We start from the raw sequence: 20557 nt of genomic DNA, 5'->3' as shown, positions 1-20557 counted from the left end.
CAGAAAGAGATGAGCAGGTCTGGGCAAGTAACATTTTATATATCTGTGTGCTGCCACCTGCTAATGCAAAGTTTTCTTGGTGCAGACATAAACAATTTAAACAGCTTTCCTGTAACCCAGCATAAGAGAGTTCCTGTAACAGTGACACAGCAAAAGTGGGGGTTTATGTGGAGGCTGAGATTTATAATTCTGGGGAGACTAGGAACAAAAACATGAATGCACTTTCATTCCAATGTGCCTTGATTCACTTGATTTAAAGCTACAGTAAGCTGAAGTGACCTTAAATCAACTAGGGCTTATACCATTAAAAAGCCACATGTGCAGTGTTCATCTTCATATGTTTTAGTAGCTTTCCAAAAAGGCATTAATTGAGGACCATCAGCTTTGCAGGAGCCTAAGATTAGGAGGATATTGACTAGAAACCTTCCTGTAAGCTTGAAGATCACAGAATCACAGAATCACAGAATAACCAGGTTGGAAGAGACCCACCGGATCACCGAGTCCAACCATTCCTACCAAACACTAAACCATATCCCTCAGCACCTCGTCCACCCGTGCCTTAAACACCTCCAGGGAAGGTGACTCAACCACCTCCCTGGACAGCCTGTTCCAGTGCCCAATGACCCTTTCTGTAAAGAATTTTTTCCTAACGTCTAGCCTAAACCTCCCCTGGCGGAGCTTGAGGCCATTCCCTCTTGTCCTGTCCCCTGTCACTTGGGAGAAGAGGCCAGCACCCTCCTCTCTACAACGTCCTTTCAGGTAGTTGTAGAGAGCAATGAGGTCTCCCCTCAGCCTCCTCTTCTCCAGGCTAAACAACCCCAGCTGAATATCTGAATGTGAAGAAACAAAGGAAGAAACAAACAAACAAACAAAAAAAATTTGATAAATCCTGATGTTATCCTCTAGTCTTCACATTCAATGGCAAACTGCTTTGTTTGGTGCTGAAGTGATTTCTCTCCAGGTGGGAGGGTGGTATCTTCTTGAGCCAAGAACCCCACTGCTTGCAGATCAGACAGCAGGGGCAGCCTGGTTGAAGAGCCTGGCAGCTGGCACGTTTTTCCTTCCCCAGCAGGAACCTCAGGGTTTCATGTTTTTTAACACAATTCGCCAGCTGGTATCGTGTCTCCCAATAAGCAGTCAGATGGGAAACTGCTCCAAGTCCCCTTCTCTTGCCACTCCACCATCTCAGGCTGACACTTGCACACACAGATCCAATGTCCAAGGCCACAGAGAGGCTGCTGTACTACTGCACACTCACAAATGAAGGAAATGCCTGTGTGCCTTGTAATGAGCTGTTGTGCCCTTTTTTACACCAATAGCCTCAAGTCCTTCACCAGAACAAGATGCAGCTCGGCCATCAAGCAAGAACCCATTGACCTGGACAGTGGATGACGTGGTTTGGTTTGTGAAGGATGCAGACCCTCACGCTTTAGGTCCTCATGTGGAGCTCTTCAGAAAACACGTATGTAAAAGTCTGCCCTTATTGCTTCTGGGTAATGTAAGCCAAGTGCATGGGCAGTCCCAAGAGACAGCCAGTACACACCACACACGACACCTCAGCTGCCTTTGGCTGCCATTAGTCAGTGTTTGTGCTCTGCCAGGTTGAACTCAGGGCTCTGCAAAGGTGTTCAGTGCCACAGGCTGGGAGGACTGAGCTGAAGAAAGGTTCACTTATCACCTGAGAGGGTGGAACCGTCCTCCTAGAGAGGTGACTGGTACCCCAAGTCTGTCAGTGTTTAAGAGGCATTTGGGCAACACCCTTAATAACATGCTTTAACATTAGGTTAGCCCTGAATTGGTCAGGCAGTTGGATCAGGTGAGTGTTGTAGTAGGTGTAGTAGGTCCCTTCCAACTATGCTATGCTATGCTATGCTATGCTATGCTATGCTATGCTATACTATTTCTGCCTTGCCCTATCCTATCCTATCCTATCCTATCCTATCCTATCCTATCCTATCCTATCCTATCCTATCCCTATCCCTATTTATCCTTCAATGAGGAGACTCTAACAATGTCTTAAGAAAATGCTCATTATTTGTTCCCAATTATGGTAGCACAAATTGTTTCTATGCCAAACCTAAGAGAAAGAACAGAGGGTCTGGTCCTCATTTTTCATTGACACATTGGCACAAAAAGCCTTGTCTCAATGACATTTTTTCCCATGGTACCTATGTTTCTTCTTTGAAGAACATTTTTTCTGTGTCTCTAGGTATTTAGCAGGACAAACCTAAAACAGCCAAACTTATCTTTTTCTGCTCAATATTATGTATCTACATAACCAAATTTAACAGACTTGCAGAGTTGGCACCAATGCATCTAATAGCAGCTTCAGCCTCCTCCTTCTCCTCCTCCATCCCTCCTTGATCAGTTCAGTCTGGCTATGAAAAAGGATTTTACCCTAGAAGTGACTTGCTTGTGTTCAGCTGGAGATAATATCTTCAAATGTAAGTGTAATTAGACCTAGGTCTAATTGAGAAGTGCTTCCCAGCCATGACTCCTGATCAGTGCATCAAGCTGCAAAGCAAGAGAGAGGGCTTGATTTCCAGGTCCCACTCCTTGCCTGTGGATCAACAAGGACAGGTTGGAACACAGGGCTGCAGCCAAAAGCTGAGGGAGACAACTGATAGACTTCCAGCTACACCCTGGATGCAGCGTTTCCAGAGCCTGATAAGAGGAAGTGGGTGAGGAACAGATGCAAATGAAGATGAACACAGGGCTTGATATCTGCTCACCCCAAGCAGATATTGAGGCCATCTGCCATTCTGCAGACACGGTGGTGGGATGAGAAAAATAGAGCAGGAACAGTGGTGCCAGGACCAAATGTGCAGTTACAGGTCAGGTGCCAGCCTCCTTCCCCATCTTATGGAGAGCAGTCACATCTGCCGTATAAGCTAATAATGAAAACATGGTCTATGCTGGCCATGTGGGTAACCAGGCACATAAACAAGCTACCTTCCAATTTAAAGGAACTTGCTTTAATTTGAACTTTTTAGACTATCAGAAGGGGCTCTTCATCAAAACAAAGCTCTTCATCAAGGGAGAAAGAATTGCCATGATCTGAGGCATACAGGTACATCCCAAAGAAGAAAAATGTTCATCTTGTCATTACAGACAGTGCAAAAGCATCAGTTTTGTCTAGTTTCTACTTGCAGCAAAGGATGGTGCAGCATTTTCTAACAACATTACCTAGCAAAAGGTTAGTGATGTGCTCCAGGCAGTCATGGGCCAGCTGCACTGGGGCATAACTACAGCTGCTCTGTGATCAGAGACCAAGCTAAACTGCCACTAAAGCTGATCCTTGTCACCCCTTGTAGAACACCCAGCACCTATGGGCTCTACTTATCATTAGTTTCCTTATAAAATATGCTGTAGATGTAAGAACATGTGTAAGGCTGCCACACAACTCAGTTCAATTATGCCTTTGAGTTATAAATGTTCCTGCAATTTTTTCAGACTTCAAATTTCATCTGGGTTAGCACAGAGACCCCAGGGATGAGAGGCAAGTGATTAGTCCATTAACTTTAGCCTGTGTGTTTCATCTTTCTATGAAGCAGGTGCGTAATTTACTTAGAAGCACTTACTATCATTGACCAGGCCCTGCCGTCACCTGAAAATGTTGCTTTGGCAATCAGTTCATCTGAGCTATTACACTGGAAGGGGAGGGTGGTGGGACCACTGGGAAGTAAAGGCATGGGGGGTTATCCTGTGAGTGGGCAGTGCTCTTTCCCAATGCTATATGAAGGCATTTGGTTGCTGACCACAGTCTCCAGAGCCAACTCTCCCAGGATGCAGCAAGGAGGTGCAGCCACATCCTTCACAGTTGCCGTATGCATTGCAGAATTACCATGGCTCTGCTCTTCCCTCCAAAGCAGACGCTCTTCTTAGCGAGATACCCAAGGAGCTCTGTCACAAGTGGCTCCTGAGATTGTCCACCAAAGACCATCAAACTGCCTACTACTTCCCCTCTGCTGTTCCCTTGGCAGGCACGTGTGCCGAGGAAAGCCTAGCCCATAACTGACAGATTTTTTGGCCTTATGTAAAGGAGAGACCTCATACTGGCACTGTGTGAAAACTCCATGCAGTGCCCTCTCAGCCAGAAAGACTTGGTAGAAAGACTGAAGGAGGGAAATGGAGGGAGGGAATGAGTTACACAGGGAATTAGCAGGTAGAAAGATCAAGTTGGAAGGGATTGAAGCAATGTTATGGTCTGACAGTTTAATTATGGCCAGTGATTGGCAAATGCATGTATGAAGGAGACAAAAACCTTCGAGTTTAACATAATCAAGACAAATTTTTCAAATAGAAATCCATCCCTCTTAGTGCTAGATGTCAGACTTTTGAGCATGCATCTTTCTCTGGACCTTCTTCATCTCGAGTGTTTGGGCACTGACCACTGACCTGCCACTCACTGCACTCCCTTCCCTGGTGGTAGGTTTACCAGGGTTGGTGTCTGTACATGAGACTGCAGAATTCAAAAGTAAGGATATATGTATATATCCCAACCAGGATATAGATCCCGAAGCCTTTCATTTTACTCAAAATTAAGTGCTTAAAAACCCATGAAGATGGAGACTTCAATCTTTCTCATTAAAAGCCTCATCCTGGGGGACATCCACCCCCAGGCGCAATTCTTGTTTGCATGGCACTGGGCTTGTTTAGGAGCTACTCTGCTTTTTGAACAGTATCCTTAGAACAAGAGTTACAAGAAACCAGCAAAAACACAGTACAACTCATTCTTGCAGGTAGAAGCCATAAGCTTATATCCATTGTACCATGATCTCACAGCTCATATATCTGCTGTGTCTGACCCCTCTCAGGAACGCGGCAGTGATGTCCTGCAATATTCGAACTTGCTATGGAATGGATCTCAACTCTTGTGAAACAAGCTGATTACTCTGATGACACTGAATTTTACCAGCTCCAGACCTGGTTCAAGACCTTCTAGTGGGGCTATTGCAGACTTGGGGACCATGCTATAGAAGCCTTCTTTTAAAAATTATTTTGAAAAAGGGCTGACACAGTAATACAGTAGATAAGTCGAGCCAACAATCTGCACAGGGACATGGCTAATATGGGATATTTAATTGGATCTGAATGCTCCCTCTGGCATACTCTTGTCATGGAGTTTAATTTTGACCCCTACACAGCAATGATAAAGGAAATAACAAAATGCTGAGCTCAGCATTTAGAAACAGCTGCCTCCACATCCGACCCTTGACAGTGGTTTTAAACTGTGGCACCACAGTTCTGGGAGTTTGTTTTCCTTTCTTATGCAAATATTAATTACATGTAATGCTTATTCTTACTTTCCCTTAGCTTTCTTAAAATAATGGGAAGGAGAAGGGGAAAGTGAAGAGAGTTTCTAGTCTGGATAGAGTTCGGGTTGCAAGATGAAGAGCATTAATTGATTGTGTTAATCAGAAAGTGACCTTAACTACTCATCAGCTAAATCACCTATCGAATGGAATAATAATGATCAGGGCAAATTAGGTTCCATAGCATTGCTTAATTAGTAGGTAATGGACCATAGAGGAAAGATCTGACCATCAAACCCAGAATACAATATATACAGCATTAGTATGAGTGTATATGTGCATATCTATGCACACATACATATAGCACTTGTTACGTTTTAGCTCCCATTGTCCAAGAAAGTAAGCACACATAGTGGAAACTGTGGTGAAGGGTAGTAGGTTTTAGCAGATCCACTAATATAGTTGGAAAAACGCAGGCCAGCTCAGGATCCAAGGAAGGAAGATCTGGCTGGAAGCTTCTGTGTTTTACAGTCCATAGTAAAACCGAGACCATTTTTCTGTGCACCAAAACTACTTCGTGCTCACTTTGTGATTTCAAAAGTTTTTCAAGCCAACAAGTCTGGGATAAAAAACTGAACTTGATGGTAATTTCCTCCATTTACATGATGGTTAAATGAAATCTGAACAAATTTTATTAATAAATGCAATAAAATAAGAAATACTAGTATTTTCAATTTAAGAAAAAGAAACATATATATATCACCAGATATACATGCACTGGGGATATGCAAAACATGCAGATAGTAAGGGATAAAGCTAGAACTGAGATTCAGAGATGCGCTATTAGCCATTCATGAGGCCACCTCACTCTTCATCTTTCCTTCGCTCACTCCTTTCTTTCAGGGTTGACTGGCTTTTCTCAGAGTTGGGTTTAGAGCAAACCTGGTTTTGTTTTTTTTAAAAACCTCATGGTTTAATTGCAAAATAATTGAAAACCTAGACAAACCTTACAGTTCCTTGAAGAATAAAAGGTACTATTTGATTAACCCTTCCTTTAGAATTTCCTTCTGTCGTATCCCAGATTTCAGTTTTCTAAATGAAGTTTCAAACTGCACGACATTTCAGCTAGCTCTGCCCTAAAAGACACACTGTTTCTGATTCACCTTGTTTAATGTGTCAGGACACAGCACTGGAAGGGGGCTAACAAATTCTGATTCTCTTTCTCTCTTGAAACCAGGAGATTGATGGCAATGCTTTGTTGCTGCTGAAAAGTGACATGATCATGAAATACCTGGGGCTGAAGTTGGGACCCGCACTGAAACTGTGTTACCACATTGATAAGCTCAAGCAAGCAAAGTTCTAACAAGTTCTTGAAAAACCACAGAGCCTGACCTAAGTATAGACAGAAAACTGAAGGTAACACTTTGCCTTACAGAAATGCATTCATTTGCAGATTGTTTTTCCTTCTTTTTTAAGAAAGACTTTGTCTTTTTAAACATTTGTGCACCGTCATCTTTTTTTAATCCAATAGGCTCTTTTGGGCTGCTTTGTGTTAATAATTTGCCAAAAAATATATAATTACAATGATTATTTTTTATCATTTATATTATTATGATTATAGTAAGTCCTATTTTTGTAATCAGAAGTGGGAAATCAAAACCAGACAAATCTATGGCATATGTTGAGGAGTGCTGGAAGACTAACCAAGAGTCCCTCACTTGCCATGGGTCTGCCTGGAGGGAGCAACTGCTGATCTGCATCGACTGGGCTCCAGCTCCACCACCGATGCTCAAGGGCTGGAAAGCCCTTGTATTTGGTCATCTGTTGTCTGTTGGGAACTGCTTCATGTCTTGCACTATCTGGAAAACTTGAATTCTTCACTTCAGAAAAAAAAAAGAAAAGAAAGAAAGAAAAAAGGAAAGAATAAAATAGTGGGAAAAAAAAAGATTTTTGCAACTAAACTAGTTTTTCCCACTAGAGGGAGCAGCCCTAATAGACTTGAGGCTGGAACTCTGATGCCGTGGTGCTTTCGGTCTGATGAGCTTTGACCATCATGACTCTCCTATCGAGCACATCCATAAATACCTACAACGAATCACAGGTACCCAGCATAATAAGCCTCTTATTGTTTACAGATAAATAATTCAAGAAAAGCCCAAATGCAGAGATTGTTTCTGACAGAGTGTTTCCCGTTATGCGGAAGAGGGAGAGGATGGCTCCCACGGTGTCTGGTGCGTTCAGCTGTTAACTCTCTTCCCTGAGCCATTTCTGGGTGGTGTACAGTTTGTGGCACTTTAAGAAAAAGCAGAATTTCTGGGTTTGGTTTTGTTAGCTTTTTAAAACAGCAAGGGAGCCAAATGAGAGCATTCGCCAGGTGCAGCTGGTGATGCAGGGCACATCTCTGCACTTTGAGGCAATGGTCATGTCTGGGGTGGCCTCTGTAGGCTTGGTTCCTGATTGTGCTGCAGCTTTAAGCACGTAGGGAGATGTGCTGGGCTTTCTGTTTCAAGTGGATTAAAAATAATGCTCTTTTGCTTCTTACACAAATCCAAAAGTTGCTCAATGATATTCCACATAGCCAGGCGGGAGAGAACGGGTCTCAGGCTGAGGAGGTACCTGGAGGCATGGGTATGCCCTCATTCTCATCTTTCACAAAGGAGGGTTAGAAAGGGACACATCCATGCAGTTTAAACCCTTAGTGCATGACAAAGAGTTGTAGCAAGCATTTTTCAAGTCATGCAGATTATTTTAGAGCTAGCCTCAAGTGAATTGAGAAACAGGGTCCTGATAATATGCAAGAAATCATAGTGTCCAACCCTGTATATGTAGAACAGAATATTACCAAAAATACCTCATGGAATAAAATTTGACTTGATGCATATTGCTAGACTAGAACTCCCACAAAAAGATACCAGTTCAAGACCTAATCCTGAAAATACTTGACAATATAAGAGACAATATCCCACAAGACTTTCACTGAAATCTTGGAGTCTGCTCCCCCAGATTAAAATCTGCAGATGATTGCAGGATTGGATCTTTACAGGACTGACAGGCTCTCAGCACATCCAGTCTGCATGCTGAAACCCCTCAAACAGGAATATCTGAACAAGTGTGTTAAATGAGTAGTCATATATTATCAAGTGATGTAATATACTGAACCCTAGATGTGCCGATGCTTGGAAGGTTAACACCCAACCACAACAGTTCATGTCTGTGGTGTAGAGAACAGAAATCTGTTTAGCTCTTGTCTGTCTGATTGAGGCAGAGTTGACTTCACATTGACATCCAACCTATACAGTTCATTTTTCACTTTTACATTCTTTTAAAAAAACATGAATCTTTTCCCCACAAAGACTGGGAAAATGTGTAAAAAACTTGCTGTATTAGTAATGTCACCTTCAGAGAGTTCTCCAACAATGTTTTTCTTCCCCTCCACCTCCCCACCCCCCATAATTTTGAACTTAGTTAACTGCTCATTTTTTTTTCAAAGGTGATTTTAATTCCTCCACTTAAAAACCCACCTTGCTGTAGTGTATCAGTAGGCAGAGCTGGTTAGACTGTATCAGATGGCTTCAATGCTGGAAAATCCCACTTTGTCAAAATCAAAACTCTTCATAAAAGCATGTCACTTTCTAACATAAAATCCTATTTAACTGAAACTACAGCTTTTGGTAATGTCAAAACATCATTTTGACATTTTGGAAATGGAACATTTTTGTTCCAAGAAGATTTTTTGCATTTGATTGTACATTCCTGGAGAATTTGTAGCCTCATATTTTGTTCTGAGAGGATTCCTAAGCAGGAATATTTCCTATTCAGTTCTGTGTCTCACCCCTTTCCCCCACCTCCCCTGCTCCAGATATTACAGCTAAGAGGCCTGATAATACCAACACAGTATTTACAGACTCCATAGTGGCAATGATATTCCTACATTTTTATATGCTGAAATAGTTTTCACGGATATATCTGATATATCCAGTCAATGGTGCTATCTTGTTTGATATGACACTTGTAGGGATGGCAGAACTGTCCAGGACATGATATTTAATGTTCTGTCTTTTACAGGGGAAGCAGTTAGTGGATTCATTTTACATGTAAGTAATACTTACAATAAAAATCCTTCACTGCATGGTTTGGTTTTTTTTTTTCTTTCATTCACCGAAAGGCAATTAAGAGGCAAACATTACTGCAGTAATATTGCCATTATAGCTAATTTTTCTTTTTCAAGTCTTGTTGGTGACGGTAGTTAAGCAGCTCTGCTGTGCTGAGGGGGTCAGGCCATTTCCTCAGAGCAAGCACTAAAGAGCCAGAACATGCATGTCAACCACTTCTCCACTGGCTGCTGCTTTAGATGTTGCTTGTACGAACTACTTTGCTTGCTGCTGTGTTCATAGCTCTTGCTTCAGACTGCAGCCAATCCAGCTCTATTTTTGAACTGTCCCCAACAGAGGAGTGGATGTTGCTTAAAAGCAATACATGTGTATCTTTTCTACTTCTAAGCACTCTCAGCTGGATCAAGAAGCACTTCAGTTGCTTCAGGTAGTTTCCACATTTGGCGAGCGTTCACTCTAATACAAAAAAAACCCAAGCAATCAAAGTCTAAGGAGCTGGGGAGAACCAGCCTCTGCTGCGACACCACTCAGCTATGGACCTTCCCACCTACCTGCTGTCACGGCCTCTTCTCTCACACCGATAAATGCCTCCTTCCTCAACCAAACCTAACTGGGTTTCAAGAAATGCCTGTAGTAATGTCTCCAGCTCTCTGAGCCCACTGTCTTGTTTGGCAGGCTGAGGAGTGTGAGGGCCTTTGCAGCATTAGCAGCTTTGCTTAATTTGATTAATGCAGGCAGGCACCCTTGGGACTGGCAAGTGAAGCGTCACTCTGGGCTGTTACTGCCTTTAAACTGATTGCTGAATTTCCGTGACTTGTCAGCAGTCTTCCTGAGTCGCACTTCTTTCTTTCTGAAAGAAAGGATGGCTTATGAGAGATTAACTACAACATTACTAGCAAAACCAGCAATAATCTGCAAAACAATAAGAAAATGGCTGATGAAGTTTTAGCATGAAAAGATGCCTCTGTGGGACGAGCGGCAGGAGCACAAAACATCCTCCAGTTCAACCCGTGCCACCTAGGCAAGGCAGTATGAAATGGCAGTGCAGGAGTAGGTGAACAGCTTTAGAGAAGGAGAGATTCAAAGCCTGGCCCTGACTCGCGCAGCCGTGGATGGCCTTTCCTCCTGCCCCAGCACAGCCACCTCACAGTCCCTTCTCACCTGTGGGGTGCAGGGCTCTCCCCTTCCTAGATGAACCATCTAGGGGCCGAATGATCTCAGGGACAAATTCATCAACTTTTACTTATTAAACTAGTGTTAGAGGACTACTCTGCTGGCACAGGCTGCTTCCACACCAACAAGCTTGGGGTTGCTAGGGAAATAATTCATAATAAGCACTTTGAGGGCAAAAATTCAGGGACGTGACAGGTCACAAAGAAATTTCCTCCCTTTCCAAGCAGTTCTGTACACAGAACCTTACTGCAGCACCTCCAGAACAGGGACCACTCGCTGTCACTCCCCATTGCTGGTAATTGGGTCATATAGAGCCACACAAATTTTGCTTCTCTCACCAAAAAATATTTGCACATCTTCCCCAGAGAAGGCAGGCAAGTCACTGCACACACTGCCTCTGATTCCCTGCAATAGTTGCATGCTGCTCTCTAATCCGTGCTCCCTTCATGGACAATTGGAAACTGATTCCCTTGGAAATCTAAAATTTTGCTTGAGAAAGAATCACTTTCATTCACTGCCATGAGTTAAATATTATGGAAACATGTCTGCTAACAATTTGCTTTGTGTAATTTGTACTAATGCTAATAAGCAACAGCTGCAACGCTTCCTGTTGTAAATTCTTTTGTGGTTGCAGCGGTATTATCACATCTGTACTTCACAAATCTGATAGATTCTAGCACAGCTCATTCATTCTGGCCCCAGCTCCAGCAAATCCCTGTGCCTCACAAGTACAGCTACGCAAACGTGAACTTACAGTCTCTGTCTCCCTTTGCCCCCAGAGCCTCTGCTTCCCACCAGGTGCCTGGAGCTCGAGAGTGTGTGGGGATGTGGTAGTCCAGATGTCAGCTGGTGGATGCACGGCGTGGCTGCAGGGGATTGCTTTCAGCAGAGACAACACTGACCGGCCAGGTTTATAGCAGTTCAGGCAGACAGGTTTTGATCAGAGGCTAAGTGCAGAAGAAACATCATTCATTAATGAAAAGGAAAGTTACGAGTGTGCAATAGACTGCCACCATAAGACTCAAGCTGAAACCCAAGAATCTTTCAACTGTAATCTGAAGAAAAATGTTTCCCTCACTTAAGACATTAAATAAAGCATGCTAGGCCAAACCCAGGTCCCACTGAGGTCCACGTAAGTTTTTCTGTTGAGTTCATAAGACCAGGGCTTGGCTCATAAACCAGGTCAAGCTTCAGCCACGTCCCATAGTAACTAGAGCCTAACAGACTGTTTCATCCTCCCTTACAAGGAGTGGAGACAGCCGCCGCTGGCTAGGCCCCAATCCCCTGCTCCCAGGAGAGCTGCTAGCTTCCTGGTAGAAAGCTCTTCCAGCTGCACTTCTACCTGATCCCAACACATTCTCCAGTTAGTTTTGTGTTTTAGCAACGAGTTTCGTGGAGGGCGGTTTGGGTTTTCCACTTCACAGCAAACCAAAGCCTGCCCGCTGAGGATTCAGCCATGCCACTAGGCAGAAACTCGCCCTGATTTGAACATGACTTCACTAGGAGATTTCCACACATTCCTGAGGTGAAGCCCTAGGTAGTACTTAAAAATAAAACTTTTCAAGATCAGTCCAGGGGACCCACAATTTTTTGGCTCCTTCAGCATCCACAGCACTTCATCATACTTCAAACAGTTGAGTCTCTTGGTAGTGCCATAATCGGACAGGAATAGCTCTCAGGACTTCAGAAGAGATTCCATCTCTGACTAGAGTCTTGCTTCTCTTGGTCTGTGGGCAGCAGCCAAAAAAGGTGCATTTAAGACTGGACCGGAGAGTGTATGAGAGTGTATGTGCTGTTCAGAGAGGTTTGCCTAGCTGCACAGACAGGCTGTGAAATGAGTGAAATAAGAGCAGGGCTGAGCAGCTAGGAAGGATAAGCTTCAAAAATGGACAACTGTCAGGCTTCATTGGGGTTCCCATGGAGTTTGTGCCTTGTCTCCAAGTTTGTATTGAACTTTCCCTGCATAGAGCAGTATGTCTTTATTACCCAGAGTTTTCCCTTGGTGTTATATGAAACTTGGATCATGCTGCCCTTTTCTTTTTGAACATGAAATACGGGCAATGAATTTCCTCTTGTCAGAGATCTATAAAAGAGTGGGGAATAGGAAAAAACTGAAGTCCAAGTGGTACAGGAATGAGGACATTTCACAGTGAAGCAGTTTCACAGCTTTCAGTGTCTTTCAGCTGAAATACAGAAGGGGAGAAAAAGGCCTTCTGAATTGCAGAGAATCCAAGCCAGTGAAAGACTAGTGATTAATTTTATCCCTTGCTTTGATGGGTTCCTGATCTGTAATGTGTTTTATGGCACGGAGCATTTGCTGTAGTGGCAGCACTGTGAATTTATCCATGTGTCCAGATTCCACTGGAACTAAATGACTGTCTCTAAAACCTATCTGTCTTCTTCATGGCTTTTCTAATGTGCTGTAGCATCCAGAAGGCTTCTGATCAGCTTGGTAAGAGCCAGTATGTTAAGAGAAACTTTTTTTTTCCTCTTGTGACACAAAAACTTCAGAAAGCAGCTGTAACCATAGCTGTGTAGCAGGTCAACATGCACCAGCATTTCATTTCATGCCTCTCAGAAACCTAGTAGTAAAAGAAAGACTCTTGCTCACCCAGTCTATATTCTTACAAGAGCCAACCTAACTACCAGTCTTCCATTGACCCTGCTGTAAATTTAGTAGAGTTGTTCCACATTTTTACTAGTGTAAATGAGATCAGTATCTGATTTACTCACTGACAATACTAACAGTTCAAATACAAGCATGTTTGGCTGCTGTCATCAAAACTCGCTATCAGTGTTTGTATCGCAATGATATGCAGAGATTGTGTCTGGCTCTGTGCAGGCATACTACGAGACACTCAACCTGCCCTAGAGAGCTGACAACTTCATGAGGCACTGAGGAGAAGGGTTCTCTAGAGGTAGTTTTCCCTCCTTGTTGCAGATAAATTCTGAAAACTGATAGAAATCAATGGCACAAATTTCCCGCAGCTATGTGAAGGGAAAATAGCAGAACACAGAGAAAAATGAACTAAAACTTCCAAAAATGTTAACTATATTGCCTCCTTCCCAACACTGTTAAACCTGACTGTTGGTGAAGCTGGGAGCTTGAACCCAGACCCCCTGGTCTACATCTAGTGCCTTACCCACAAGACCAACTGTTCTCACCATCTTCCTGCCTTTCTCCCTGTGTGGTCCATATCTGACCTACTCCTTGCATAGCCCTTGCCTACACTTCTCATGCATCTGAAAAATAGCACCATATTGGCCTTTAAAGGTCAGTTATTCCATCAACCTGTCCACATTCTTCTCCATCTTAGTCCTCCTCTGCTCTCTAGTATTTTCTTCTGGAACCTCCCATTCCTTTCCCTTCCTATGCCCCCACTGTAGTTACTTCCACTTTTTCTCCTCTGTTCCTTTATTTTTGCAGAATCTCTTTTTTCCTTTCCATCTTTCAGTGACCATGTATGTGTCTCTATCATCCCTGGTGCAGTGCTTTCTCTTCCTTTTGACTCTTCCTTGCTCTTAACATTGTTCTCTGTTTCTCCTCTCTCTTTCTCTGTGGTTTTCTACAACCCTTTCTTTCCTTTCAATCAAGTGTCCTTCACAGAAGAGTCTAGTACCAGTTCTGCTGCAACAAAGACTACTACGTGCTGACATCTTTGAATTAGCTTTTCTGTATTTTATTTGATATATTCTTTATCTCATACAAAAAAAAAAACTTCCACTGTTTCCATTCACCATCATGAAAGGCACTTTTTGAGAATGGTTTTTAACCAGTTGGCTGATTACTACTTGAAATAAATACCTCATGAAAGGCTCAGCACTTTTACACAGGGTAAGTGCAGTTTTTCTTTCTACCTTCCATCTTTTCTTGTGCTGCTTCTTGATGTTCAAGCTGCTTAGCGTTTATTGCTCTGAACAATCCCAGCTAGACTGCTCAATGGGATGAATCCTTGGCTCCCACCCTGCTGCTGATGGCCATGTAGACAGGGCTTGGCCCTGCAAATGGCACACCATTAGGCAGGTGTGAGCATTGAGATGTGCTGTTCACAGAGCCACCAGCAATCCTCCCGCAGATCTGGAGAAAGTCCAGCCTGCTTTCAGCCAGCATCAGAAAGTTGGTTGGAAAGAAGAGGTGCCCATTGCCAACGCTAAGGACAACAGAAGGTAGAAAAGAGCCATGAGGCTGGAGGAAGAAAAGTGGTGTTGGCCAGTTGGAAGGCAATGTTGGGGTAGAGAAAATTAGCAGTGAGGGAAAGCCATGCTTGCAAGCCTACATAGAGTGTTGTGAAAAAAATCTGCATGGCAATTGGCATTGCAATATTTACAGCATCATCCTCTATACTGCAATAATGCAGAGCAGATTCACACACAGATGCACAAGTGTGAGTTTAGAGTAATGACTGTAGCTTCTGTGGGGCTACTGCTTACTTCTACCACTGGGAATGAGATCAGGTTTTGGCTCTGGGTCTCTGTTTCCAAACAGTGTGAAGGATGAGAGCAGAACAGTTTCTATCCAGCTGGAAAGTGGCAGCCTTAAATCAGGCCACAAAATAGCACCACTCCTGCTCACACTTTTTTTTTTTTTTTTGGTAAATGCTGCTCTGAGCTCTCTTCCAACTCCTCAGCATTAGCTTCCAAGGCTAGTGAAGCATGTACAGGGCTTTTTTTTGATGTACGTGCAGCTATCAGCTTTTATATTGCTAATTGGGCTCAAAGTGTGTTAGCTTTGATTTTTAATGTTCTCTAATTTGCTAGATAAGCCTCAGTTTCTGCAGCAGTTGTATAAGTAGGACTGCCTTTATCACATCTTGCAGGTATTTTACAGTTTTGGACTTCTTCTTATGTATCTACTATATATTAATCTCACCATCCTTGAAAGGTGAACATCTCTTTCCCTGTACCTCACAACATTAGGAACAGACATTTTGTAAGAGACATCGTATATCAAGTGACTAGAAAGTTATTTTAATTTTTTAAGCATATACAAAATCTGCCAGAGAGAAAAAACCCTGCATATATAAACAATTTTGTTGCCATCAAGAATTCAATCTCACACTGTCTTGCAGTCACTCCCAAATTTATTACAGGCTATACCACTTAGCACAGATAGACACAACATCCCCACATCTTACATCATTAGAAAAATGCATTTGTGACTGCTTTCATCCAAATCCCACAGGAGCTAGCAGGAGCCTGCCCAGCACGTGGCATGGGCCTCTCCTCTGTGACTGCCTCCGAAACAGAGCAATCAGCTCGCATGCACTAGCTTATCACGTTTCCTTCACCTGCCAGCCTGTATATTATAAATAGAATGTAAATAATGAGATTTCCTTTTTAATAATAATGTGCTGTCATGATGAGATTATGGGCTTGAACGATGCTGACTTCAGTCTTAATTCTTGTGACTCAGTGTGAGGTGTATATAAGACCAATGTGTTTTGAAAGTCCTTGGCTCAGACTGTCCCACTTGTTTTCATTATTCTGCCTGGTTTTACTTCAGCTGGTGCCATTTGATGCCAAACCTGCATTTTGGTATCACTGCAGTGTCTTCAGTTTTGTTTCAAGATGACTGCTTGACATGCTTTTCTGAATCTAGCTAATACCTAGTTCTGTGAGGCCTGAGTAGTCCTTTCACTTAATGATTTTTCATTCATTTTACTTAGCACCGTATTTCAGCAGTACTTTGTTTTTCTATTATTGTCAGATGGTACTAAACAATTAGGTGTTACAGAAGCAGTCTAGATGCCTATGTCTTTTCTTAATCAAGCCTTCTCCATTTTTGACCAAGAATTCTCACTAAACATGACATATAGGATACATTACTAATTATGCCAGGATTACCATATGATGCTAACAATAACAGGTAAGAGACATCTGCCCTTTAGTTCCACATATTGGAAGTGCAATGAAAGCCCTTTAATACTTTGCTGTTTCTCAGCCAGCAAAACCTCCCCTAATAAATCATTTCCAACAGTGAACACTGCATTATATTGAATAATTTTGTAATCACTTTGCAAATATACAAACAAGGGAGAGCTGAAGTGAAATGAATGTGGAGCCTATGGGTGAGAATAACCTGTGAATAAAATGCCCAAAGTTCTAGAAGCAGCATGATTATGACAAACAGCATGTTAGTTTGCTCTCACCCTGCCGCAAAGGGTTTTATTGAAGTGATTTGTCTTCAGCTGTGGAGGCGTGCGCCTTTCTATGTGCATGTAGGCACAGGTCTGAGGTATGCACACAGATATGCACCTGCCCACCATATATACACCTCAGACATATTCACACATCCAAACGAAAGAATAGCTGTTGATTTAGCATGTTCTGTGTGGTTGGGTCCAATGTATTCAGTCTTGATATGTACAGTGTTCCAATACACGTGCAACCCATTTAACAAGTATAGGGTCAAATAGTGATTCCTTTTTCATTTCTTCAGACATTGTTTTCTGTTATTTGTAACTTATTCCTTCCAATGGACTCTCTGTCACTATTTAGAGGCATGTTTTAATGTATAGCTGTATATTGACTGTTCTGTGTGTGCTGTATGCTACTGTTTGCATTTTAATTAAACTGAGTATTATTGGTCTAAATGTTCTTAGTTTTGTACAACGGACTTTTACTTGGGTTTCACAATTTAATGCAGTATGTTTAAGAATGTAGTATGGAGGGAGACCAGCTGTGATAAAGCAAAAAGGTCCCAAACCTTCAAATTTATGTTTCTTAGGAAAAGCCAGTACTTTCTTTTACTATTGTAAAATTATTTCTGTATTTTTAATAAAGAATTTTATTTACTCGGTTCTATGTATGTTTTATCTAATAAACTGTATTTTTTAAATAAGCGCCTGGTCTCAGTCTTTACACGCCTGCAGTGTTCGTGAACACACAAAGCATTTTTACCTACTAAATTCCCTGTGGCTTAGCCTGCAGCTCTGCTAATGCCAGAATTACCTCGTATCCCGACCAGTGTAAAACTAATCTCACATTTTGATTCACGTTTATCTGCTATGCAAATAAGAGATGGCTACTGAGTCAGCCTCAGTAAATAATAAATCCCCACTGCAATACATTAGCATCAGTGCTCATTTGCAGGGCAAGCAGTTTCTTTCGTTCTCCACTGAACTAAAAGTAGGATGTCAATTCAAAGCAAGGGTACAACACACAGGCAGACACCTCATTCCTCAGGCTGCATCTGCATGGGCAGACCCTGCTCTCATTTATGCTGATGTAAATTTGAAGTAGCTCAGCTGACATCATTACAGTTACTCCGGATTTACACTAGGAAGAAAACAAGAGACAAATTTGTCCTAAGTTCATAATATTTCAAGGCTGATTTCAAGCTAGCAATACTAGGTAGCTAGGAATACTCTAGCAATGTCTCCATAAAAAGCCTGAAAAAGAGAAAAAATTCTCAGCTCAACTACCATTAACAAACTTCCTCTAGAAAATAAGTAATGCTTTCCCTGTTGAGTCATCTCTAGCTATCCAAGAAATACACTGCATTGACCGATTCCCTACTTTTTGCCCTTTAATTACACTTTCCTCTATGATGTTATCAACTCTACAGCATGATAAAGTTTCCCTTGAAGTCAATTTGCCATCCATGTCAGTGAAGGAGAGAATAGGCCCCTGGATAATAGTCTTTGGGTCCTGTCTTCTTATTGCTTTCTGTGATCTGATAGAAATCAGCTGCAAAACCTGAAGTTACAGAAAAAGTAGATGAACATATCCAAGAGACTCTACTAAAGGCAAGTGGTTTGAGGTCACCCCTCAATTTCATCGACTCTGGCCTCTCTTTATTAGTCCTGAATTTAAAGTAGACTTAAAAAAATGTTTTAAACTCGTTCCTTCTTATGCTATTTCTTCCCACGCCACGACTAAAGAAGGTTTGTGAGATATGTAGCAACACAGCCGCTGTTCATCCCCATCTGTGGCTTGTTGCTTGCTCCTCCTTTCAAGGAAAAGGAGAAGGAGCAGGAAAATACCTGCCCCAGAACTGAGCAGCTAAAGGTCTTGGCAAAGTGAGCATGAAGCCCAGCTCCTGCCAACAACCACAGAGTTGTCTCCCCTGCCATGGGTGCTCACGTTTCCAGTGGGTCACTGTGTTAGGACCCACTTCATACATCAAGCCTGACCTCAGCCATACCCCTCCCTCGTGCCCCTGAATAATTGACTGCAGCATTTTGGCTCTTCTGGCTAGGAGAAATTTGCTTTTTTTTTTTTCACCAGAAAGTTCTTTTATCTCCAGACTTTAAAGCCATAGGGAAATTTTCCTTCAGAATGAATATATTTAGAAGTTGTCTGAAGTCATTTAGAACCTGCTTTCTGAGGTGAAGCAATTTAACTTCATTGTTGGTTTATGTGTCTGTGAAGTGCTCTGTCGCCTTGGTTTGAAACTCAGACATTGTCTATAATAAATGCTGGGGCGAGGGAGGAAGTTCCTTCCTTTGATTATAATAAGTCTATAGAGTTGACTGGACTTCAAGAAGCCAGCATTGATCTTGAAGATCACTGAATGACATGGTCCATGTGGCAATTTCATTTACTATTCTGTCTAAAGATCCCAGTTGGGGTTCATGTCCCAGCTCCACGAAAGATCATACAAGGAAATAAGACATTGGCATTTCTGCCTTGCCCAATTCACAGACCAGGATTTAGGTCTCAGACAACAATGTATATACATCTCTATCTACCTACACATACATGTCTATATAAAAGTACATGCATGCATGTATAAAGAAAGAAAGAAATACCATTTTTTAAAACTAGTAGTGCAAAGCAAAGAGAAGATTGGATGCACTTTATAATTTTCATGCAAATATAGCAGGCTCCTTTCTTCCCCAAATTACTTGGTGTGATAGCAGCAGTTGCCTGACTGTCCTCCATATAAGAACTCACTGGTGTAAGACCAGTCAGTCACTAGCTCATACAACTGTTATCTCTCACACATCTGCCAATAACATATGGTTCAATAGCTGAGATATGGAAGGTGATGAATTTTTATTCACCACTCTGCATGGGCTGTTTATCTGGAGTTTCCGGACAAAAAGGGAGTGTAATGTGCCAGGGATGTTTCAGCCTGTTCAGACCTCTGCAAGAAAATCTCTGCCCACCTTTGCCATGGTCATTTACATTGAAGACACCTAAGAATGATTTTCATTTTGAGGAAAACTTCTGGTTAAAAAATTATGTCCAGGCAAGATGAATTGTTAAGCTGGAAGAAGATCGGAGTCGCTTCCCATGCCCCTGATTCATTCTGCATATCCAGGAAAAAGATCATAGAGCTCCAGTTTATCAGAGATTTACTCTGGAAGCAACAATGCACACTTTTCCAGTCCTGTAAATAACCCCAAGATCTGTCTGTGTGAGAGTTCTTGGGAGGAAAATCCAGCCTCCATTCGTGTCCTGGGAATGAGACTCATTCTAATGAACACATCTATCCACCAATGCCATCTTTATTGCACACATGCCACCAACATCTGAGCAGGACTTTTCTTCTCAGCTGTGTGTAGACCGCTGTGACATCTGGCACAGAAGTTAAGTGGAAGAACATACATATCCCTTGTCGATTTGCTTAGATCCCTGTTAGTGCCAAGAGAGCGTGAAAGAGAAAGACGTATCCCAAGAAGAGGTGGAAAGCTCAGTCTAAGGGACAGGGTGTTAGGACAATGGACAAAAGCCTGGAGGTACATGAGAGACTGGGAGTGGTGGAAGACTAATGGTATTGCTTGAAACTGGGAGAAAATAGGAAAGAAGGGAACTGTAAGCAAAAGCAGAAAATGCTGAAATAAAAAAAAAAAAAAGAGAAAACGTGGAGTAAGATGGTGAAGGAACTCTGGAGAAGGAGAGTGGAGACCACGATTGTCTGTAAGCAGACAAGATACTACAACTAGGAGCTAGGCTAAAGCACATACTCCAAACCCATCAGTGACTGTGCAGAGACTGGGATTCACCAGAGAGACATGAGGAACAGGTGAAGAGCGGCAGGCAGTGGTGTATGGTACCCTCACCAGTACT

The 20557-nt window shown here is 42.4% G+C and overlaps 1 protein-coding gene across 1 annotated transcript in view; it reads left to right on the top strand.

Annotated features, from left to right (window-relative positions):
* The window catches only part of SCML4 (Scm polycomb group protein like 4), a 44283-nt gene extending 37618 nt beyond the window's left edge, over positions 1-6665 (top strand). Inside the window, exons 6-7 of the mRNA XM_069850954.1 lie at positions 1320-1462; positions 6493-6665. Coding sequence (XP_069707055.1) covers positions 1320-1462; positions 6493-6618 — 269 coding nt within the window. The 3' untranslated portion in view covers positions 6619-6665. The remainder of the gene's footprint in view (positions 1-1319; positions 1463-6492) is intronic.
* Positions 6666-20557: the final 13892 nt, after the last annotated feature.

This window comes from Phaenicophaeus curvirostris, chromosome 2 (assembly GCF_032191515.1).
Source record: "Phaenicophaeus curvirostris isolate KB17595 chromosome 2, BPBGC_Pcur_1.0, whole genome shotgun sequence".
NCBI classification, from domain to species: Eukaryota; Metazoa; Chordata; class Aves; order Cuculiformes; family Cuculidae; genus Phaenicophaeus; species Phaenicophaeus curvirostris.
This window is presented reverse-complemented; position numbering and strand designations above follow the sequence as displayed.